This window comes from Leptosomus discolor, chromosome 4 (genome assembly GCF_034619465.1).
Source record: "Leptosomus discolor isolate bLepDis1 chromosome 4, bLepDis1.hap2, whole genome shotgun sequence".
NCBI lineage: Eukaryota > Metazoa > Chordata > Aves > Leptosomiformes > Leptosomidae > Leptosomus > Leptosomus discolor.
The window spans coordinates 26,219,446-26,241,367 of record NC_141394.1 but is presented as its reverse complement, the minus strand read 5'-3'; the positions used below and the strand labels follow the sequence as shown (position 1 = coordinate 26,241,367).

The 21,922-nt window shown below is 39.0% G+C and overlaps 1 protein-coding gene across 2 annotated transcripts in view; it reads left to right on the top strand.

Moving 5' to 3' along the window:
• The first annotated feature begins 2,007 nt into the window (after nucleotides 1-2,007).
• AIMP1 (aminoacyl tRNA synthetase complex interacting multifunctional protein 1) overlaps nucleotides 2,008-21,922 on the top strand; it is a 41,553-nt gene continuing 21,638 nt past the window's right edge. The window contains exon 1 of one of the 2 annotated variants that reach the window (XM_086464239.1): nucleotides 2,008-2,044. In XM_086464239.1, the coding sequence (XP_086320365.1) occupies nucleotides 2,043-2,044 (2 nt within the window). In that variant the 5' untranslated portion in view covers nucleotides 2,008-2,042. Of the gene's footprint in view, nucleotides 2,045-4,140; nucleotides 4,410-21,922 lie in introns of those variants that run through there. The other variant, XM_086464240.1, reaches the window with a different exon arrangement.

Genomic DNA, 21,922 nt, shown 5'->3' with positions numbered 1-21,922 from the left:
CATTAATGAGCTGGGACATGTTCGCTTCATAATAACAAAATATCAATTTACCAGCTTAATTTTGGCAGGGATGGGGGTGGGATTGTGGATTAAATTTAGTTCACCTCACAAATCTTTTTTTCATCTGCAGTATAAACATCTACTACAAACACCATGTGATTGCTTAAATATCTAAGTGTAAGCAGTATTGTGTTCAAGCAAATGTTTTCCCCTGTGGCATAACATCAAAATATCCTCTTTTACAAAAATTTTCTAACTTCCCTAACATTCGTTGAAGTAAGAAGTACCTATAAAGAAAAAACACGGAGTCATGGCCAGATAACTACAGACTATACACGCATTAGGCATGTTTAAAAAAAAAAAAAAACAACATTGTTATCCTCTCCAAACTAATAAATTCAGCACAGAAAAGAAACACTTCGCTTCAGATTCCAGCTATACCAATTCAGCAAGAGATAAGCAAGTGTGCCAAAATTTTCATTACAATACTGTTACTTGAGATAAAAACTAGATTTTGCCAAGGCTCCAATGCAATTATTTTTTTCTTCAATGAATACACAAATTTGGGGGGAAAAAACTCAGAGAAGCATAATGGGTTTTTTTTGGCACAGGTAACTAACAAATATTTGAAGAGTTTTTTCATGAAAATGCTTAGTAGTAATTCCTTTCCCTACTCTTGGAGGGATATTAAAGCATCACTTCACTCAAGTGAAATACAAGCCATCACTAAAGATTAAAAAATGCTCTAGCTGGAAGTATTTGAAGAATTTTGTCGTACATACATGAAAGCCTCTGTATTCTATGTAGGTATTTGCATAAGAAGAGTTACTGGCGCTGTTTGGAGCATTGACAGTGTTACTACATAGATTAAGATGTTGCTGACAGTGTTACTACATAGATTAAGATGTTGCTGCTTTGAAAGCCAGGCACAGGAGTTAGTGACACTTGCGGGTACCTCAGATTCCCTACCTCCTGCTAGCACATTCAGCTAGTGGGGGAAAAAAGAACACCACCTGGATAACATAAAAAAAAGCATACAACTTAAATTTGACAGATCAGGATAGACTTTTAGTCCCATCTCTCTGTTTCATAAGCCTGTTCTTTCTTTTATCTGTTTATCAGTGCCTTTTGGCTGCTGCCTGTCAGCGTGTTCTGCCACAGCAGCGTCCCCGCGCACATGAAGACGGGGTTTGTTACCATTTGATTTACACATTACACACGGCTCTTCAGGAATTAAGTCTGGCAAAAGAGAAGCCAGTTTCAACCAGGTCGCTAACCGACCGCTAGACATGCCGGTAACCCCGGGCGTCCCGGTAACCCCCAAAGCCCCTAAGCACGCTGTCCACAGCCCTCAGCCGCTACACCCAGGCCGGAGCTCGCAGCCCAAAACGGAGCCCACAAACGCGCGAACGGGCGCTGCCTTTCCCGCCGGCCCCGCACGGCTCATCACGGCGCTGCGGCGGAGCCCTCACTCCCGCCCGGACTCGCTCCCGCCACACCCGCCGGGCCGGCCGCCCACTCAGCCCTCCGTTACCCTACGGCCCTCGGGGGCTGCCGGCCTGGGAGCGGCCTGGCGGGGGCGGGGGGGGAGGATGATGGGCCGAGCCGGGCTGGTGCCGGGGGTACCTGCGCCAGCGCCTCCGCCTCCGCCTCCGCCCCGCCGCCCTTGCTGCGCACGCCCCGCCCCCGGGACCGGCGTCACCGCCCTCGCCGCTCCGTGGCGTCACTGCACCCCGCCGGCCGACCGAAGGACCCTGACATATAGGCGCCCTGCGGAATGCCTGAGCTTTCTTTTTTTGGGGGGGCCTTAAAAAAAAAAAGAGAGTTTAACAGTCTTCCTCCTCCACGTGTATGTGTGCGTGTGCTCCACCAGTACTCTGAGAAAGCCGTGTTGAGCACCTTGGCTGTATAAGCAATGCTCGCTGCAGGTAGAGAGGCTTTCCTCGGCGCCTACTTGTGAGCCTCAGGCGCCCGCTTGGGCAGCCCGGACGAGAGGGTCCTTTTCCCTCCGCGGGTGGAGGTGCGCGGAGGCGGCTCGGTTCATGTGAGTCCCTCTCGGCGGGCCCGGGGGGGGGCGACCGGGTCCCAGCGCGGGGGGGTCGGACTTTGTCCCCTCAGCGTGCCCGTGGGTGTCTTAGTTCGGTCGCCTCTCGCCGCTGAGGGGCTGTGTCACGGCGGTCTGGTGCCCCGGGGTTCCCGGCCGGGCTGAGCTCTGCGGGGCGGGCAGGCGGGGCCTGGCAGGGCTCTGTCAGTTTGCTCCGAGTCGCGGGCGCGGTGGGGGTGCGGCTGGAGCGGGGGCCCCCTGCGGGCCATGTGCTGCGGCGGCGGTCGTAGGGAGGCCGCTGCTGTCCCTCTGAGGGGAATTGCCCTGCAGCGGAGGGGCGGGATGAGCCTCTGGAGAAAACGGCGTTACGTTCGTTGTTGTTCAGTTCCTGTAGGGGATTTAGTGTGCGCTGTAGCTGTAGGGTGGAATTACAGATACAGACACCGCAGTTTGCGGGGAGGAAGCGTGCACGTGGAGTGGTTCTTCTGAAATCAGTTGTGTTGCTTTATTCATGCTGTCGACTGAAGCGACAGTTTGCAGGTGGCCTAGTGGTAGGCTGTTGAAGAAGATGCTGTAAAAGCCTGGAAGGTACAGGCACGGAGTAACTACTGAACTATGCTGTGGAACGGCTGTTACTGATTGAAAAGTAGATGTTTTCTCTCTTTTGGTAAATGGTACATGATTTTGTTAGGCTTTTGCATAGACTTCAGTGAGTGAAAAACAGTACGACTAAGTGTTTGGTCCGTTCTCAGTAGAGATACTTGCAAGATTTAACATAGAGAACATATTCTGTGCAGGGATACGTGGATTGGATAACAGGGGTGAACTTATGATTTGTTCCTTGTTAGGTTATGTTATGAGTCCACAGATAACCAGCATACAGCAATGTCACTGAAGTACTGTAGACCAGTAAGTGGTTTTGTGCTGGGTTTAGCAGCTGGCAAAAGTAAGGGAAAAAAAAATCTGAGTTAAAGAAACAGAAATGGCAAAAAATGGAAGGATTACTCATTTTGCAGTATTATGTTAATACAGTCATTGCTTTTTGCAAATTGTTCTGCGATTCAGCATAGTTACATGAAATCTATAGTCAGATGAGGAGTCAGATGAGGCAGTGTGATTAGATATAGCATCCCATTTTTGTATACCCTTATAATTCGCTTACTGTATTATTCTGTAGTTGTATTTAAATAATAATAACGTTATTTAGCAGACCTGTTGGAAAGTAAGCCCAAAATCTGTAAAATAAAACCGAAGTCTTAAAACTGAATTATTAAAACGAATAAGGCCTTAGCAATGAGTAACAGGTAGAACTTTGACAACTCTTATCAAATAGTTGGTAAAGTGGGGATTTGTGGGAGCGTAGCTCACTGAAAACAGGCATGGAATGCTAGAGGGCCTGCACAAGGAAAACTCTGTTGGACAGTTTGTCTAAACTAATATAGTAGGCCTCAAGGACGCTTCAACCTTGAGGGTCAGAATAGAAGAATTAGAAGCTAACATCCGTATGAGGCGGAATGCATTAGTATTAATAGTAAAGTGATAGGTAGAAGCAGATGACTGATGTATGTATAGCACAATTGGAGTTTATGAAAAACTGCAAGTCATGATGACTTTGGAAAATTATGCTATATAAGAAAGTGCATCTGCACAATAAAATGAGTTTCCTGATATAACTCATATTGAGTCTTTTGTGGATTCTCCAACTCCCGTCTCCGCAGGGATTTTTTGTTTGGGGCGGTTTTTTGGTTGGTTGGTTGGTTTGGGGTTGGGGTTTTTTTGTTTGTTTGTTTGTTTTTTTAAGTTAGCCTCAAGGGTCTTTGCTGGTTACTCTCCCCACCTTCTCACAAATTAACAGTATATTCTTGTTATGGTAATTTTTACTTTAAAGAAATTTAAGAAATATATCTGTGAGTTGCTTTAATGTTCTAGGTGTTCTGATATTCTAGAATCCCGAAGGTGCAAGATGTTGAAGGCAGAGTGATTTAAGTCAAAATGATTTTTGAAACTGTCTTCAGCAAAATTAGGCTCTGGAATGTCTTTTTCCAGTTGTAAAAATGAAGCTTGTGCATTTTTTCCATGTATTGCTGTAGATGGATTTGTTTCTGTTACACCTCTAAATGTAAATAGAGAAGGAAACAACTTCTTACTCCGCAGACTGAAAGTAGTGGACAGCCTGAAGAGAATGGCATCAAATGATAAAGGATATTTGCTAAAAATGAGACTTGGGCAAATCTGAAAACAGTCCATCAGCTTGGAAATAGTAGGACTCTTGAGCTGCCTGGAGCCTTGAAGACTTGTTGCTTCTAATAATGAAGCATATGTGAGTGGGAAAACAATCTGAAAAATGAAAGTTTAATGCAGAAAGGTATGATGAATTTGCTTTGACATCATTATAAATCTAATTTAGTATGAATTTAACAATGGCAGGCTAACCCAGGGCCTCTTTATTGAAGGATGGCCAAACAGCCTGTGGATATTCCTTCATCCTTTTGATTTAGGAGATGTTCTCTGTAATGGCTTTTCTCCTACATATATTTGACTGAAGTCTATTTAATACGTTATTGTTATTTCAACTGTATGTGTTATCCAAGAAGACTGGCAATGAAGTTAATTGTATGCCATGATGGGGGGAAGCAAGTGACCCCCTAAAACTTCTTATGCTTTGCAAAATCCTTTAAATCAATTCATGGTATTTTCTTAAAATTCTTTCTGAAAATCAGTGAAGGATTTCTAGTCTACTAGAGTCTTTGACTTTCTACTGACCTGGAAGTTTCACAATGTTATGCTTTCCTGGAAAGAGAATTATAAAATGTCGTGTGAGTAATGCTCAGTTATGCAAGGCGCATTGGTCACATTCCTCCCTTTTCCTGCTCTTGTTCTTTCTAAAGTTGCCTGCTTAATATCCTTGGTAGAATCACATTTTTGAAAAAGAGAGTCCTCATTCAGAGAATATTAATATATATATTTTTAACGGTAATGTTTATGAACAAAATTTCGCGCTATTTGCTTGACACGCTGGATTCCTAATTAAGTGACACGTCATCACAATAATTTGATCAGTGTTTCAAAATTATCTCTAGATCTTTTGGGGATTTTTTCTTCTGTAAACTCCATAGAGGTCGGGTTTTTCATGACTTTGGGGGTTGTGAGGGGATGTTGCTTCTTAAATTAGGAACTAAAGTAGAAAGTAAAAAATTTTGCTTTTCTATTAGTCTGTAATATATCAAGATACAGTACACTCATTTTAGTTAGCATGAAGCTTTAAAAAGAGTTTCTGGAAATACTGTAAAAGTGCCTCAAAATATTTCTATACTTTTATTATACAGCACATTTTATAATATAGAACTGTGCTAGTTTGTATTGTAAGATAGTAAGAGATAACATAAGGTAATAATCAACTGTAGTGATTTGTGTGTCTTCTTTCTGAATCAGCAGATGACTTCTAAAATTATTGCACTGTATATATTTACTAATTAGCAGTAGAATCAAATTAGAAAAGTACTAGTTTCTCAGCTTCCCTCCTGCCTACCAAACAGTAAAGTAGAATAAATGATTTAATGGATGTCATGTTGTTATGGTCATTTCTGAAAAAGCTCTAAGAAGTTGGAGAGGTAGCTTGTACATTCTGAAGGACAAGAGCTCAAATACTGGCATCAGAATGAAGAGTGGATCTTGAATTGGCAAGGAAAAAAAAGATGTGGAGGTATAAAATAGGGGATGTTATCCAAGTGTCTAGATCAAGAGCAAAAAGAAAAATTGAGCTCTTGGGTACCTACAAATCCCACCTACTCTGCAAGTCCCCATAAACGTACTGGGGAAATATCTATATAATGAAAATAATGTAAAGCGGTTGTTGTAAGAAGGATTGATCAAGTGTACAGGAAGACAAATCTGGTACCTACAATAATATTTCTGAACTTTTCTGATTATAATTACGTTGCTATATGGCACAGCTGCCATGTGAATGAATTCATTCATGTTTGCTCTTCTAAGTAAGTGTTTCCTAAAAACCTAAAGAATGTCAAATGCTAGACAACACTGACAAAACTGAAGGGTCAGCATAGAGGGCAGGTGCTAGGAACATGAGATGAGAGCAAAGTAAATAGCATCTCTTCTTTCTTGTAGTGATATGAATTATATGATGTCAGTCTAGCAGAGACCCCCAGAAACCCCTGTTTATTCTCCTTCTAAACAGTTACCTGTGTGGTTCTTATGCCATCACCAAGAAACATTTCCTTTGTTAGATTTCCCGTCATAGTGGGGGTGAGGAGGAGATCAATGTTTAGTTTTCATTTCCACAGTTGCGTTAGTATTAAACAGTGTGGGGGCAGGGGGGAGTCTTTGATGGCTGGATTTTTTCCTCCTGGTGTGGCAGAAGCCATCTTTACTCATAATTTAGTATGATTTCAAATAGATTTGGATGCTTCTCAAAGCACCCTTCTGCTTTCATTGTTTTGATTTTATCTCTCTCTGTATATATATAGTTGTTGTTGGTTTTGTGCTTGGGAAAAAGTGCTTTCCTTTAAACCAAATTCTTTTAAGCAAAACCTGAGAAATGGTTTACTGACTAGGCTTTGTGACCACAGATCAGTAAGTCACCAGTTAGTTTTCACAATTTTCTTTTCCCTTAGAGAACAAGAAAGTACAGTACTGTGTGCGTTATGATGTTAGAGGTCAATTTCTTCAGAGTAAGTGTAAAATTAATAAGTTGGTGTTTTACGTTTATTTATCCTGCTTTCACACTTAGCAAATCTTTGATGTGTTTTGTTCTCCCAAAGAATCACGCTTGAATATCTGGAAATATCACAATTAGAAGGGTAGGTTTTACTATGCATGTTTTAAAGTTAAGTAAAATGCAGGGATATAAAAAAGGGAAGTATTATTTGTTTTGTAACTCAGGATCTAATAAAAAAACCTTAGCAGAAGAGGAGCAAAAGATCTCAGGTTCATTCTTGTCCATTGTACCTTAATCACTTCTGACAGATGTTTGCCTAACCTGTTTTTAAAACCTTCCAGTGATGGATATTCCACAACCTCCACAGGCAGCCTTTTCAGTCTGTTACTCGGAAGTTTTCCAAAAGTCCAAATTAAGCCTTGCTTGCTTTCTGCTGTTTGCAGTAGACCTGGTGAACAGTTTAGTCCTATTCGCATATGAACTTCCTTTGCGGTGGAAGAACATGACCAAACCTCCCATCTATCTTCTCTTCTGTAGACTAAACAACTACATTTCTTTCAAACTTTTTGATCTTCTTCGAAGTGTCTTTAAGAATTGAGAGACAGGAAAGGAGGATCTAAACGAAAGCAAATCTGTCGCAATTGTGGGGAGTTTTAACTATGCATGAGAGTAATATGAGTATTGCTTGGGAAGCCTCTTGAGCAGCGGAGGCAGTTTGCCTATAATATAATGCTTCTTCTGTATTTCCTCCTGTCTCCCTCACACTTTTAGAGAAATTATAAGTTTGAGCTGATTTTTTTTCTTTTCTTTTCATTAAACTGGAGGGGAGAGGCATGGCAAGGGAACAGGTTCCGAGGTGAGAAGTTATTCTCTATAATGTTTGTGGTGGGGTGTTGTGTTAATTGATTAAATCATTCGTCTTCTAATGGTGAAGTCCATAACAAGCATGAAACATTTTGCAAGTAGGTATTTCCCTCCTGCAAATGTAGCCCTGGTGGTTTCAGTTAGTTGACTAGATCTGATAGAACAAGGGAAAGTGCTTTTTGGGCAAAATAAAAATGTGCTAGTTTGCTTGGGTAGCACGACAGTTCCAAATATTTTTGAAGATTGTCACCATATTCATTTGAGTATTCCTAAACTATCAAAGCATATATGTTTGTATTTAAATAAGAAAAGTTCTCTGCCTGAGCATGCTCTGTGCTTCTGACAAGTGCTTATAAATTCAGTATGGTTAGAAATTTGTAAGCTATTATAACTGTGGTTATAATAGCCGAGCGGTGCAGGGGGATGGGGAATGGGAGTCAGTTCGTCACATGTCGTTTCTGCCGCTCCTTCCTCCTCAGGGGCAGGACTCCTCACACTCTTCCCCTGCTCCAGCGTGGGGTCCCTCTCACAGGAGATGGTCCTCCACAAACTTCTCCAATGCGAGTCCTTACCGTGAGCTGCAGTTCTTCATGAACTGCTTCAGCGTGGGTCCCCCACAGGGTCACAAGTCCTGCCAGCAAACCTGCTCCAGCACGGGCTCCTCTCTCCATGGGTCCACAGGTCCTGCCAGGACTCTGCTACAGAGCAGGCTTCCCATGGGGTCACAGACTCCTTTGGTCATCCGTCTACTCTGGCATGGGGTCCTCTATGGACTGCAGGTGGATCTCTGCTCCACCATGGACCTTCATGGGCTGCAGGGGGACAGCCTGCCTCACCATGGTCTTCACCATGGGCTGCAGGGGAGTCTGCTTCAGTGCCTGGAGCACCTCCTCCCCCTTCTTCTTCACTGACCTCGGTGTCTGCAAAGTTGTTTCACTTACATATTCACTCCTCTCTCTGGCTGCAATTCTTCCTCAGTAACTTTTTTTTTTTTTTCCTTTTTTAAATATGTTATCATAGAGACACTACCACCATGACTGATGGGCTCGGCCTTGGTCAGCAATGGGTCCATCTTGGAGCTGGCTGGCATTAACATAGGGGAAGGTTCTAGTACAGAAGCCACCCCTGTAGCCCCCTCCTAGACTACATTTCTAAATGTTGGGTTTGATTTTTTTTCCTTTTACCCCTAAAGAAACAGTCTTAAAAATGGCATTCCTTTCAGGACTGGCAGATAGTGTCTGTTTCAGATCTTAATGTCCTCTTTCTTTCTTATTGCTAGCTTGTAACATAGTTTGCAATTTCAGTTTTCAGTAATGTATATTAAATAACTGGTTGGTTCAAATGGAAAAAAGGAGTAATTCAATTGCTCGTTTGTTCATTTGTACATCGTTTATCTTGCTGTTGGAATTAATCTACTCCAGTAATTCTAATGGTGGTGCTTACAGGCTAACAGTGAGCTGAATTAGCAGTAGTGTGTGACCACCAAAGAGTTTGTTTCTGGATCTTCATTTATATTCTTTGTGAATGTCCTTGGCTCTGTTCCTTTTCTGTTACACAACAAATCTTGTATCCTACCATGAGATTGGGGCAGGAATGGGGGGATAAAAGTAGCTAGGAAAATAAGTCAGCATCTGAATAATCTTTTCTTTGAAGTCTTGGAGCAGATCACCTTCCAGTTGTTCACTTGCACATCTGTGGTTTGTTTTGCTTCATTCTGTTTTGTCAGAATGTTGTCTGTTGGTCAGTGGCCCTCTGGTCAGGGTAGGTCACCCATTCTGCCCATAGAAACTGATGTTCGTCCAAAAAACCTTTATTGCCCATATGGAGTGTGAGCATTATTAATAAAGGTATGGATTACTTTTAAAGGGTTAAGTGACAGAATCATCTCTGCCTACTGAGATGAAAGATAACGTTTCTCTTAAGTTAGGTTTATAACCTAGAATCAGAAATAGATCTGTCTTGATGATCAAGGGGGTCTGTAACAGCAGCTGTAATCGCTTGTTGACACTTGCTGTTTCCAAAGAAAATTACTTTGATACCTTACTGAAATGGGAACTGGATAAATTCCTCTTTGCTGGGTACAATTTTCAGAGAGAAATTCCAGAAAAGAGATACCTTCTGCTCACCTAACGTTTACAATTGTTTTACAATACTCCACAAGTTTGTATGCAGTTCTTAAATTCTTGTGCCACTTTATACAAAGTAACAGCTGAAAAACTGTTCCTTGACTTCCAAAACTGTAGGGAGGGAAGCTTAAACTAGCATTCATATTGGAAAGCAATATATACTATATTTAACCATAATCTGTTAAACACAATTCCTGTGAAGAACCCATTCTTCTTTCCTCAGAGTGCTGGAAAGAACCTGACAGATTCTATGCTGGATTAGAGGAAAATTGAATTCCTGTTACAACTGCTTCCCTCGTGTGTTGTCTCATATCCTAATTATCTGAAAGCAGACAGATTCTAAGATGATTTTTACATTCGAAAGCAGCTGGCAATGCATAAAACATCGTCAAAAATTGCCTCAAGTTAGCAAATGTCTTCTTGAGATCATTTGGTACAATCTTTTGGCATACAACTACCCATTATAGAAGTCTTTTATTTCCATTTTCTTCTCATCAGGAGCTTTCCCAACATAACTTCAACAGAGTCTGAAATAACAGTTTAAAGATTAGTCTCTGACTTCAGGACCCTCTCTCGGAAACGATCCATGGCTATTGGATCTGGTTTCTATCCCAGACTGTTTCTCAATTACAGTTTAATATACAGCTTTGTAGTGGCGTCCTGTTTCAGGCTCTGAAGATAAGTGAGCAGATCATTGCAGCCGCCCAGTTGGCCAGGGCGGCTGGGGACTGCTGTTCCCACAAGAGTGCCCAGGCATGCACTTGGCATGCAGGAGGCACTACGTTTGGCTTGGTAGCAGCGCTCTGGAGTGGAGGCCACGAGTTCGCTTTCGTGCTTATCCTACTGCAAGGTTTGAAACCTTCTGTGTGAAGTGTTCTAGTAATTGGTAACAGTCACACACTAAGGAAGTCACTGTTGCCAACTAGTATATGACACTGAATTGTACACCAGGGAAATTAATCTTTTCTTGGGGATTGAATTACCCTGCTACATCACAGTGGGTAAGTAATTTCACATCCATATGACCATCTATAAAATAATGCTAATGATAACAACTAGGTACGGGGTTTTTTTTTGCTTTAGGTATAGCTTTTAATTAAATTTTACTGACAACTTACATGCAAATTTGCGCTTTTTGAAGATGCTAAGCCAAAATATTCTAATTGAAAAGAAGTGATTTTAAATGGTTGGATTTTTAATAGAATAATTTGGAACACAGCAAAATTAGAATTTAACTTAATTTGCCTTAAAACTATGGAAACAAAAGAAACTTTGAATCCATAAGTGAAATATGGCTGTTCCTTGAAAGCTGCTTGGAGAATTTTTCTGTCGGATAGAGTCAGTCTTAATAGCTGACATCAGCCCTCTCAGTGTCCAAGATGAGTGCACAAGGGTTTGGTTGGGTTTTGTGTTGTTTTTTTTTTTTCTCTGCACAGCTCTAGTATTAAAAGAGGGGAAAATCATTCTCATCCTAGAAATTTTGAAAACTGTGAACCTCAAGTGCTTCTTACTACATGCAACTACAAAGGAGGTTCTGAAAGGCAGTTGCAGGACTCCTTACTGTTTTGGTATCATTAAAAGATACAATATTGCTGTGCTTTCTCTTAAGCAGTGCTCAAGTATTTACAAACAATGTGGTCCAGCACTTTACTTAGACTAACATGCTATTAACTCAATAAACCATGTTGCCCTTCTGGACTGTGCCCAGAGGACTACAGGTATACTTACTTTGAAATTGGATTGTCAAGGCCTAATAAAACCAGATATTTAGTAACAGTAATGTTCCTAACTTAGTTCTTTTCAATACCAGTGTTTGAACATCTACTGTGAGAAGTTATTCATGAATGTATGCAACATTAAATTAACAGAGGGAAGAAGAAGGAGGGGGCACTGTCCCATAACAGCTGGAGTTTTGCAGGTGATGCTAAAAGGTAATCCAAAAAACTCTTCATGTTCCCCTCCAGTTTAGAACGTAGAAAACAACTTGGGCCAAAAATAACCCTTTCAAGATGGACTTCTTTCATTTGGGAAGGTCATTTCTGTATGTCAGGTGGAGTAACTACTGTAGTCAGAAGTGTCTTTTGTTTGCATGGGGTTTACATTTGATTTATCAGTCCTGGCAAACTGATTCAGTTTTCAAAATGTGAAATAAGAGTATAAAACCTGAGTGGTGGTTCTCTGTTAATAAGAATGATTCTAATTTTAAAAAAGAAGAAAAACTGTATCAAATATAAGCAGCATTTGCTGTACAGGAAAAAGTGGTGTGGGGTTTTTTTTTACTACACAAAGGACATCTTTCTGTAAAAATATCTTTCCTTTTAAATCAGTAGAAGATCTGAAATAGCTACATAATAATATAACCCTTTGGTGGATGTTCATGTCTGAGCAGGAGGAAAGCTGCGTTTTGATTTCAAGGATCTTTTGAATTGTTACTTTGTGTGCTTCATTCAGAAATGACTGGCAGGTGGTTGCTGTTCAGTCTGCGTCAAAGTTGGTTGGTTTGTCTTCCTGCTGAGAATAGCAAAGTCTTCATCTGCAGGAATGTAAATTTACTGGAAAACTTTTTTTTCATCAGAGATTCTTTCTTTTACCTCCAAAAGGGAAAAAATATTCTGGATTTTTCCACCACAAAAGTTAAAATCGTTGATCCAAAAGGTTGTTAGTTACAATACTTAGAAGAATCTCTAGATACAACTATTAAGTAGGTGAGATGCCTGCTAGAAATTTTAAGTCTCTTTGCTCTGTACGTGATGATAGAAAGACCTGTGTTCTAAGGCTGATGCCAGGAATATGCAGTGGTAGACACTGCTGGCGTGTGGTTTTGAAGTGACATGTAACTGCTTCTGACTGCTGAGGATTAGTTGTTGTCAGCCTCACTTTAGATTTAAAAGTTAATTTGGACTTTTCACTCCACAGCTGAAAAAATAATTTTGTCTGCGCAGGGTAAATTAGTATCTTTATAGAAGATTTTAATTCACATATTGTCCTCCTGGGTTATGTGAGTGAATTCAAGACTGAAAGTATAATTATTTGTGTTATTAATGAAACTGGGTTGGTGAATGTGTGTGGGAGGGTTTTGCCTATGTATATAAGATACTGCAACTGCAGGCTTAAAGTTCGGCAAGGACCATTTAAAGCTTTGTTTGACAGCTTTGTTGCTCCCCATCAAAAGAAGTTTGCCTTTATTCTTGCATTGATTACACACAGGCGCACACAAACACATACATTTTCCAGGTTTAGTTTTCTTCTGCTTTTATTTGGCCCACAAAAAAGAATACCTGAAGTTTCTGCCTCGGTAAATACCAGCAATTAACAACCACTTAATGAGGTTGTAGTTAGAGAAGACTGATTCTTTTGCTTTGCATCCGCGTGATGTCTCTTGAACACTTTTGTGTATAAATAATGATTATTTTTAACATTAGTATTTGCTTTAACTGAATAGTTAAATCCTGTTGTCTTTTAGCTGTCCTACAAGATACTACTTTCACACGTAGAAAAGCAGATATCAGTGTAAAAGTAGTAAATTTAAAGATTCTGTTTTACCGCAGTTGAACTATGTAAGATAACTGGTAGGCAGGTTTCAGACGTTAAGAGTATTGTGAATTAAAATTGAAAAGGAGAATCAATGTTCCTGTGAACTACCTAACCAATACCGTTATTTTGCAGACTGTTGCTAACATAAAATACATTGCTTAACAGTATTCTTATTTCCAAACTCTCAAGTTTCTAAGGAGAAGGTAGCTTTAAAATGTCTTTTTAGCAGCTAGGGTTTTTGATAAGGGATATTATCCTTATTGCTCTGACAGACCCAAAAGAAAAAGATGCGATGAGAGATGTACTTCTGTTCTTAAGTGAGACCTGTCTTAGGGAGAGGTGATAAATATTTCTTTCTTCTTTACCTTTTTATGGCTGCTGTGCCTGTTCTTGATTAAGGAAGTGGTGAATGCTTATTTTTTTAGGATGAATTTACAAAAAAATCAATAAATTACCTAAGAAGCAGTGTTCTACTTGGTATCAACAGGTAGATTTCAGTGCAGTTCTGATTATTCTTCTGCTATCTGATTTATGGGCAGTTTACTCTGTAGTTGTAACAGTAATCTAAAGCTTTCACTCCCCAGTAAAACCCTGGAGGGTGAACCGCAGTACAGATTCTTTGAGTTCCTGTGGCATACGCTGACCTTGCAGACTTGTCCAGATGCAGCTGAGTCCGCTTGTATTTCTGAATTTATAGGCATATATATGTGTCTATAATTGTAAAGTCCGTCACCTGTCAAAGATACTTTGAGGCATGAGTAGCAGCTACTTTTTGTGTGTGTATATTCAGTCATAGCCGCTGGATACACTGTGGTTTGGAAAATTAGGCTTTTATAAATTAAAAGAAAAAACCCGCACCAAACTGCCCCTGTCAATTTTTGATGTAAGATTTCTGTTCCAAAGAACTGAATGTATTTCGGTGTAGAAATAGTGCTTAAAGTCAAACAAACAAGGTAGCATGTTGTGGGTGTTGCATCTTTTCCGTTGTGGGATTTAAGTGAGAATTCCTTCTGCATGTGGTGATCGTTTACCATAGGTTCTGATAGTACTATTAAAATATTAATGCAGTGGGATCCAAAAGATACACACTGCTGAAAAAATACATAAGGCTGTCCAACTGTTTTGGCATATGAGCTGCTACTTAAATTTCAGACTGCAGGATAAAGCACAACCAGATGAATCTCTACTGAACTTCCAGGGACCTGGCAGATGTAGTGGGTATGTAACCTGTTGAGGCTTAAGTCAAGCAGTGCAAAGAAGCTGCATTTCTTGAGCTGTGCTGTGAGCCATCCATGTCTATTGAATTACTGAACAGTCTTGTCAGATTAATAAATAAAGTTACATACAACTTTGTATACAGTCTTTGTTACTGAGAATTTTTGGTAGCTCTGAAGGCCAAAATTTTGTTACAAACCACGTCCAAAGTGCTTGACTTTTGTATTAACTTGGACACAACTCCTTGTAGTCATGTCTCTGCTGTGTTTAGTCCTTGGGGTGTCTGCTCAGAGGTGGGAAAGAGTGCAGAGTTAATTCAGAATTGGACTGAGACAAGCATTAGTAGAAACTTCTCACTGAATACAAATTCAGCATGAGCTCACAGCCAGGATGTGAATGAAATTGCAAGTGCTCTTAACTTACCTTAACCCTTTGAATTTTGCAACTGTAGTGTTTCCAGATATAATGCAGTTAATTAATATGTTGTGGTGTCAGTACTAAGTCTTGAAACGCAAACTCAAACGAAATACTGAAATAATTTTTACTTCTGACTTCAGTTTCTAATGATCTCTACCATACAGATCCAAGAGATCCGTTTTAATTCAAGTTAAGCTTGTCATAATACTCGTAAAGTAAAAATGTAATGCTTCTACCTTTATTGCCTGTCTTCTTTCATTGCTTCTCATAAATTTGATTTTTGCCTGTCACATTAATGCTGTGACTTGCTTGTGACTTTGATACATTGTTCCCTTTCAAAACAGACTTGTCTCCATGTTTAAAAATAATCATTACTGGGTAATTTCTGTTGCTTCAAAATTGGTACCAGTGGATGTGCAATGTTCCATCACATTTGTAAAAAATTTCTTTCATGTTGCAGTGTTTTCCAATATAAAAAAGTTTGGTTGTGTGTTTTTACTATTTACAGCCCTTTAAAATAGGGAGGGGCAGGCTCTTAGGGCTACTAAAAGATCCTGTCTGCAGCTGGGATTGAGCCTGATTTATCTGGCAGCCAGAAGGATTGGATTGTAGTCCCCAGAACTAGAAAATCATTCCTTAGGGCTGGCATTGCATCTTGGATGGACTGTGTTAGACATGTTAGTTGTTTGGAAATCTGCAAAGCAATTATTCTGACTCTTTCAGTGCAGATGATGTGATTCAAAATAACATATGGCAGAAATGTACAACTTCGCCTAATAATTTGCTGCTTGGCAAATTGCTTTCAGTACTGTCTACACAGGACTTTATAGTTTATGAATACTTTAAAAATTGTATTTAAGTGCTCAAAAAAAACCCAAAACAACAAAAAAACCCAGTTTGTTTAAAGCCACGGTTATGGCAATCACTTCTATGGGGAGAATGAGGAAGATAGAATTCTTACAGAATTCTTACATCTTTTTGCAATTATAAGTCTGCAAAACTGCATTGCCATACTTTACAATACCCTCTCACATTTTGTGCTGTAATTGCATTAAAAAGAGCATTCTTTCTTTAGCAAAATGCAAGGACAATAGTTAAAACTTCATTTGAGCTTTTGAAGTGCCATGTTTCTAGTACCTGGTAGGGGATCGCTGACCTAGTATTGAGAGTCAAAATTGAGGTTCCATGGATGATTTATTTGAAAATATTTTCTAATTTTGAGTTCTTACAGTGCAGTTTATCATTATTGCTCAAAATCTTGACAGAAATAGTGGGTTGGGTTTTTTTAGTTGTGCTGTCATTGATAGCTGTTGCTTTTCCAGTGTTTGCTATTGTTCTGCCAGAAACGTTTTTAGTAGCTCTCCTTTCCTGTATGCAGAGAAGGACCTCGGTGGGTGTCTGTGTTTTGATCATTTACACATATTTGCTTAGGACCTTAAACCATATTTTTAGCTGTGTAAACTTAACTTTGACAATGTGAGATTCAGGAAACCTATGTTCTTCCCTTAAAGAGCTAACAATATACTTAATTCTGAAAGACAGATGAGCTGGTACTTAAATCTTAGCTGATACACACCTGTCTTTTCAATGTGGGTGAAATGATGTTTAAGTGTAATGGAGTTGCACTATGTCTTTTTGCTCTATTATAACAAGGAAATTAGGGCTTTCATTGTGATTAAGTAGTCTCAAGCTATGCAAAAGTTACATCTAATATCAAAGACACTTCTGTTTTTCTTTCTCAGCATTGCAGTGCTACTTACTGATACCTTAGCCTATTTATGTATGGGTTTAAAAGGCATGGTTTTCGAAACCTGTTTGTGAACAGTTTTGTGTTTTACTTTATTTTGTGGTTGAGGAATCGCATTTTTCCACAGATAAAACTGTGGAAAACCTTTGTTTCCAGTAAGTAAATCTGATTCTTCTCTGTCTTTTGAAGCCTAGAAACAATCTTTTAGAATTGCATTTCCTGAGAAGGAATATTTGTGTGTAAAGGCATGATTGTGTTTTACAATGTGTAACAGGTATAAAACCAGTGAAACACCCAACCTTTTGTGGTAGTGATAGCTAAGTGTATGAAACTTACTGAATATAGCTGATTTCCAAAATGTCCTCGCGATAGAATTATATCACTGCAAATTTGTAACTAAATGTTATAGACCATTGCCTTCCTAATGATAAAATCAGAGATGATGATGATCTGTGCTTTAATTAGAGTGAAATAGGAAGATGATCAAGTCAAAACTAAGATTTGATCTCCAGTCAGTTGTAGCTCTCCTCAGGTTTTTTTATAGTTTAAATGTTCACAGTTTTGAAAACTAAATGTTAAATTTTTATACCAAAATTGTGAAATCGAATCGGATACTGTGAATCTTTGCTAAAGATGTTTATGGCATCAGGTCTAGAATACTTTATCAGAAGTTAGGAGAAACCTGTAAGAATGAACAGAATTTTAAAGCATGAATCCTGATTATCCAAGAGAGGAGAAGATGGGACAAGTTACAACAATTTCCTAGTTGCACTGATAGTTTGGTTTCGCAAAGGATAACATAGTTCCGCTCTCTTTGTCTTCTATTTTAATCTGCTCACTACTTTTCCTTACTTTGCGGAATAAAAAGGTGTGATGTGAGATTCTTAAATCTGATTCACTGTGTTCATAGCAGTGCAAAGCATAGGAAAGCAGAATCTGGCAAACAGCTGGCATGTCCTGTTGCATTTATGGGTTTTTGTAAGATTGTTTGCCAGAAATGACCATACTCCAAAAAGAGGCTCAGATAGAAGTCTTTGAACACACTTCTTGCAGAAACAAAGTGATTGTTGATATTTTCTGTCTTTTAGAGAAAGTAGAATACATTACTATACAAGTTGGCCACAAGAAAGCATCTTGAGACATCTCGCGTAAGAAGAAAAGGAGTTTAATTTGAGAGCTGCTTGAGACTTAAGACCAGAAGCTTAGGAAGAGGAATTGCCATTGAATATTATTCTATAGTTTAAATTAATGAGCTTTATTTAGCAGTGAAGTTGCCTTTGTGTTGTCGATAACTTTTAGGATAAGGCTGACGCCACTGGTTCTGCTTCGTAATGTCAAACTTCTAATTTGAACAAAGCATCTCGATTGAAAAGCAAGCGTGTCTTTTTGCAGACTTTTATTTTCTCCTGTAGGGTCTCCTTGCCTGATCTTAGGTCTTGGTTGGTGGCTATTGATAAACACAGCATTCTCTGTAAGGCATATGTTTACGCCCTCTGGGCCATCTTGTGATTGCTGTCTGCCCTTTGCTAGTGATCAGTAGGATTGTCTTTGCTGTAGAAATACTTGATTCCTCCACAGCTAGCACAAAGTGAAGAGCAGTCATGGGTCAGAGTGAAGTAGCTGTGCAGTGAAGAACGCTGCCTAGGTGTGGTGAGCTGTGAAAGTTTACCCTCTTACTGTGGAGGAGTTAGTGTACATGTGGGAGAGGAAGAGAGGAGAAGCAGGCAGTTGTGGTGATTTTATTTCATTTTACATCATTTGAGAGAAAATTTGGCAACTTCTTGTCTCGACACATGCTCAGGGTGACCAATGGAAATGAGCATGACATTTGGTTGTGTTGTGTGAAGGCCTATGGGAAAGAATGAGAACAAGAAATCAGGTACCTCTCACTTAAGAGAGAAAACTTTGCTGAATTGAAAATGCTGAAATAAAGCTGTATCAGTGTCATAGATGTACTTGATGCATACATGGGAAAATGTTGATCTGTAGTCATTAAGTCTTGCTAGGCAGCCTGCAGGTTAGATCTCGTACAGTTAGTAATCTTGGTGTGTTGACATTAACAAAGTATCGCAAGAAAAAGCTGAGAGCTTCCAAGTACTGAGCTTTTTTAAATGTCAGCTGGAAAAAGGAATGCTTAGAGCTAATTATTTTAGGTTTTGGGAATCAGTTGACTTCCAATTTCTGTTTCTTTGGTTAAATGATTGCTTTTCCAATAGTGAAGAGTAATTGGTTCCATGTTCGGACTATGGATAGATTCCAAAAACAATTTTTAGAGTTTAAGTTTTAAATTGTGTCATTAATTTTATGGGGGGTTTGGCTTTTTGTTGGTTTTTAAAAAGCAAGAATATTAATATTGAAGGGTAAGCTACAACAAGGTTTATGTTTTTTAGCATCTTCTTGGTGTGTTCACTTTTTGATCTGGATATATTCTAAGGTTAAGGCCAATATTGATAAACCACTATTTGTAAAACATGTTGAAATTTTGGGGTGATTTGTACTGTATGAGGAGTCTTGATTTATTATAGAGAGTTCAACACTTTGGGAACCCTTCCACATTGCGTGTTCTTGAGAAACAAAGTAAAAAAATGCCTTTCTCCTGTGAGGGTACTGCAGCTGCTTAGAAGACCACAGGAGGCAGTGCTTTGTGTTTAAAAAAAGGCTAGGCAACTCTTTTAATTAGCAAATAGAATGATGAGAGATTAAATAACTTTATGTGTTGATCTGTAACTTCATGAATAACTGCAGTACTTGACTTGCATTTGAAAATTGAGGTCTGTTATAGTGTAGCAAGTGGGTTTTGGAGCAGTTCTGAATGTCTTGCAGGTGACAAAGTAGTCATCAGAGGTCTGAGATTAAAGCTAACTGAAGTTACCAGGTAACTTCACAAGGTTACGCTTTTCAGAAGGTCTGAATATAGGTACTCCTTGGTTTTCAGAACTATTTTTTCTTTGAAGGGAAAGCAGCTCATTAGGCATAATTGTATGAAGTGACTTTACTTTTGATTGGCCTCTGGAACAGTTTCTGCAAAGCAGGTCAGAATGTACCTGTAATAAGATATAATTCTGGTTTTTAAGCTGTATTATTCCTGTTTTTCTTTCCTATTTTTAGTTTGTGTATCACCAACAGGAGTTGGTTGTTTGAGGGTTTTTTTTTTTATGTAGAATGGGGTGTTGTCAGGGTAAAGAGGGCAAAGGAAATACAGGAAAGGTTTAAAAAAAATTCCAAAAAAGATCATTGACGGTAACCTTTGATTGTTGCACTGCTAATGTTTTTAATGTGTTTTGTATTTTATAATAAAGGGTGAATCTTAACTTTTTTTTTTTTTAATGTGCCCTTTTTAGGTAAGTTTTATCACTTTGCTGTATGGGTTCCTGGGCCTGTGCAGCAGTTCATTTCAGCCTGTTGGCTCTTTATATTCGTATCGGAAATACCTATTCCTTTATGTTATTGTTATAATACTAGGTTTACAGAAATTTATTTGACAAGCGGGAAAATGTCTACCTATTGTAATCATGTAACTTCATTTCCAGATCTTCAGTTCATTAGCCAGCTTGGCTAAAACCTATAAAATGTACCAATTCTCTTCACTTTGAAGTTTTAGGAGCATTTCTGTTATTGTTGGCAAAGTTTCCTCTGTTAGTATTGTGTTCCCCTAAGAGGAATATGTAGCTTGTAAGAAATCTTACTGGTATGCAGACAGTAATACCCTAGGCTTTGGATTGTGCTGTGTTGTGCCATAATAGTTTTATGTCTTTCCATTCGACATCTAAATCAGTAACTTATTAGAATCACTGGTTTCCTTTTTAAAACCCTCTATTTTCAGACTGCACATGAAAACCAAATTATTTTCTCATTAGCAGAGATTAATTTGAATATTAAACTTACTTTAGTTGTCCTGGAGAGGTCATTTTCCTGTTCTTCTTTCCATGCGAGTTTCTTTCTTTTAAAAGAAAAATTTATTGTGGATGTGTGGAAGGTGGGATGGCAGTAATACTCTTGCATCTTTAAGTGAAAAAGTGTGTGTAAAGCAGACTTTGATTGTATTAGATTGCAAAGAAGGCAAAATGTTGGTTCATTCATCAGTTTTGCAGGAGTAATATACCCCATGCATCATCTGACTACTGTATCTTTCTCTGGTGTTGTGAATTTTACTTTGAGAACTTTTAATTACACTATTCCTGATTCATTTTTGTCCTTTTTTTTTTTTTTTTTTTTTTTTTTTTAGGATGTATAGCTGTGGAGAATTGAGTTCTTTGTAATAGAAGATCAGATATCTAATATAAGTTGATACTGAGAGTGCAGCAAAGGTGAAATATCGACACTGGCATGAGTGTGATTGTATCTGTTCAACTTTCAGTTATTTCTAACTTCAGTTATTTCTAACCCATTTTGTCTTCAGCATCGCTTTTGTTGGAAATCCCAACAGAGAACATTTGTACGTTAAAACCAGATTTAGGTCGTAGTGTCAGAATAATCTTGCAATGAAATGGGACCTTTTTTGCCAATTTGATATGAGAAAAGGCATTTTGGGCTCTGATAAAGTTGAGGAGCCAATGCATGCATCTAGATTGCCATTTTCTTGCCAGTTCTTCTCTCTCTATTGCAGTTGATGGGCAGATTCACAGGAATTACATCATGGTTGCTTGTGAAGATCTGTAAGGCATCTTTTCTTCTCATCTATAATCAGTTTTCTTGATTTACAGATGAGGCAGCTGTTAGTACAGAATGTTTCTTCATCTGGATGCTGAATGGTAGAGTAAAAGCACTATCTGCTGCAGATACCAGTGATTGTAACTATTCCATCTGTTGCTACTATTTGAGCTTTTACGGTTAGACACAAATGTTGCAGAGAAGGAAGTAGGCCAGATTTGGTGCTTTCAAGTAATAAGGGCTGTACACAAGCCATAGCTAGTTTCTGGAACATTAGAGAAACCCAGTAAAAGAAGTTGACCATCCTAAAAGAAGGTTAGCATTTATTGCCTTTACTGGTCTTTTGTGTTTCCTGCTTCTTTGTTACCTGTGTGCCTAGCCTTCCATTTCAGTGGAAACAAGGTAAGACACTTGAAATCAGTGCTAGAGTCACTCTGAAGATGTAAACATGCAACAAAAGTTTATTCATCTGAAATGAGTAAAAATACTGATGAATTCTGCTTAAAATAACAGTAAATCCTTAATCTGTGCACAGCTGTGATGTATGAAGCATTCAGTATATTCTGAATAAATTTATTAGAGAAGTTTGGAAATTTTCATGGGATGTATCTGTTTTCTTAGTCTCAATACAATTCTGCATACACTTAATC